Source organism: Sesamum indicum, linkage group LG9, assembly GCF_000512975.1.
Source record: "Sesamum indicum cultivar Zhongzhi No. 13 linkage group LG9, S_indicum_v1.0, whole genome shotgun sequence".
Taxonomy (NCBI): domain Eukaryota; kingdom Viridiplantae; phylum Streptophyta; class Magnoliopsida; order Lamiales; family Pedaliaceae; genus Sesamum; species Sesamum indicum.
In genome coordinates this window covers 10887756-10890165 of record NC_026153.1, presented here as the reverse complement: position 1 = coordinate 10890165, position 2410 = coordinate 10887756, and the positions used below count along the sequence as shown (strand labels likewise).

The window sequence follows — 2410 nt, the reverse complement described above, 5'->3', positions numbered from 1 at the left end:
ACATCAAAATTTTAAATTTTCACTAAAAAATTTTTTAATTTTTATCAAAAACAGGAATTATTTAATACTTTTTTATACACTACACCTTCCCTACGTACAAACAATTTGTAACACTTATGTAAAATTCTTTTTCATAAATTAAAAAAGGATGGACATATATAGTATTAAACTCCAAATCTTTTATATGGCCTGATTTTAGGATTATGTTGGACGATCAACTCATTAAAAATTTAAATTATTAGACATGAAGGACATTCAATAATTAACACCAACCTTAATCTAAATGAAGAAAGACAATGGAAAATCGCTCCATATATGTCATGCATTATAATTCCTTTGTCATATGAAAGAAAATTAATCAAACTCACCCCCAAAAAAAAAAAAACAGGAAGAAAAAGGTATGGCTAACTCTCAGTAGGTAGATAGATACATACATATATATATATATTGTTTATGAACAATATATATAAATAGGCTGTTAATTTCTTTTCTGTTCACAAAAAAAAGTCCAAAAACGAACAAAATTCAGAGAAATGGAAGGGAAATATTCCAAACCTTCACGCCTGTACCATAAGTAGATATATATCTAATGATCAAACACTAAGCAATTTCATTGAATAGAGGATCATCCAGCAGTTCAGACCACATTTGATTTCCCCCGTAGCTGGAGCTGCTGCAGACATCTCCTGTATTAGTAATGGAAGTCTCTGTCACCGGAGCCGCCGCGGCCAGCGGCGAAATATCCTCAGGCATCTGCCACGGTGAAGACGGCGATGGTCCGGCTGCCAAGTTCTTCCCTGTTGCGCATTCAGAAGCTTGGATGTCGCAGGCGGTCTGTAAGTTCGGCAAATGGGCGAACGGAGCCGACTGATCTTGAAAATAGCTCAGCGACGGCGCCGAAGTCAAGATAGGGCTGTCTTTGGGTGAGTTCAAAAGACTGAAAGTTGTGATATCTGGGATCGAAGGGAGAGTTGTGCTAATGTACTGCAAGTACTGACTGAGGCGAGCCATCTGAACGGCTTCGGCTTGGAGTCGCATGGCTTGTTCTTCCCACATAGGGTTTTCGATGAGGTTAGCAAGAGCTATGAGATTATTAAGGTTAGAGAAAATGTCGGTCCGGGGACGGTGGGTCATCGGGTCGAACCCCATCTGGATCAGCTTCTTCTTCAGATGAGTGTTCCAGAAGTTCTTGATCTCATTATCTGTTCTCCCCGGCAGGTGCGTTGCGATCGCCGACCACCTTAATTTTCCAGAACAAGAAATTAGTGAAATCAATTAAAACCCGTGAATATTTCTATTTATAGTAACCACACAAGCCATACAGAACTGCAAAACTATCCCACATCAGATGCAGACGACCAGAGATTTCAGCTACCAGAATCATGTCCCCTCCTTACCAGGACAATACCTCATGCAAGACTTCTGATACAGACAGGGACGTTGCACTAAAAGATAGGGTTTCAGAACAAATTACTACGTACTTGTTGCCAAGAATGGCATGGAGATTGAGGATAGTTTGCTCCTCTTCTTGAGAGAACTTTCCTCTCTTGATATCGGGCCGGAGATAGTTCGTCCAACGAAGCCGACAACTCTTTCCACATCTGTTCAGGCCTAGATGAATCCATCAATGGGCAAGAAAACCAACACTAATGTCTTAGTAAAAGTTGTCCAGAAATAAGGATGTAACACGCATGTAGATGCATGTTGTATGTATACAAACATATATCTATATATATTTATACCTGCAAGTTTGGGGAGGGCTCTCCAGCTTCCATGGCCATGTTTCTGGATGTACTTGATGAGCTTGTCATCTTCTTCAGGAGTCCATGGACCTTTCTTCAGACCACTCTCATCGCAGCAGGGAGACCTTCCCATGATTCCTTTTGTAATTTCTTGTCTATATGTCAAATGTTGATGTTTCTGGAGTTGTGATGAGTTGGCTTAATTTGCCTCCTACCAATCCTACCAAATCAGTGGAATGGAACCGAATTATGTATATATATAGCGGCAATTGGCTTCTCCCTCTTTTTGTCTTCAGCTTGTGTGGCTACGTACGGGGGCATTGCTGGAGTGTGAGATACCACGTAGTTCTTGAACTTGAAATTACTCACATGTCCTTACATCGGTGCAATAAAATAGACCAGTATTATCAACGAAGTCCGTTAATGAACACAGACCTCAAAGTATGGATGAAAAGGGAATTAATTAAGGGGCAATTTGGAGAATTCTTGTCCTTAGAATATCGATCAATCCGAAGCGAAGAAAGTCACCATCCGAAACAGGTGGCGGCTGCTGTCTCGTCAGAGGAACACACCCCATGCACGCAATTTTCGTCATTGATTGCATATTTTGCATGGCAATTAATTAATTAATTAACTATACATATTGTTCAATTCGTACTACGTATAAT

The 2410-nt window shown here is 40.1% G+C and overlaps 1 protein-coding gene across 1 annotated transcript; it reads right to left on the bottom strand.

Annotated features, from left to right (window-relative positions):
• LOC105171227 (transcription factor MYB39-like) lies at positions 387–1951 on the bottom strand. Its single transcript, XM_011092264.2, has 3 exons — positions 1743–1951; positions 1482–1611; positions 387–1240 (listed from the first exon to the last, which is right to left on the bottom strand). The coding sequence occupies exons 1-3, from the start codon at positions 1873–1875 to the stop codon at positions 601–603; spliced, it is 903 nt and encodes a 300-aa protein (XP_011090566.1). The 5' UTR covers positions 1876–1951; the 3' UTR covers positions 387–600.

Excerpts from the sequence above, each read along its gene's own strand:
- LOC105171227 (XM_011092264.2), bottom strand. The coding sequence starts at position 1,875 with ATGGGAAGGTCTCCCTGCTGCGATGAGAGTGGTCTGAAGAAAGGTCCA. Across the intron at positions 1,612-1,742 it reads AGCCCTCCCCAAACTTGCAG|GCCTGAACAGATGTGGAAAG; the intron begins GTATAAATATAT and ends GGATTCATCTAG. Across the intron at positions 1,241-1,481 it reads CATGCCATTCTTGGCAACAA|GTGGTCGGCGATCGCAACGC; the intron begins GTACGTAGTAAT and ends TGGAAAATTAAG.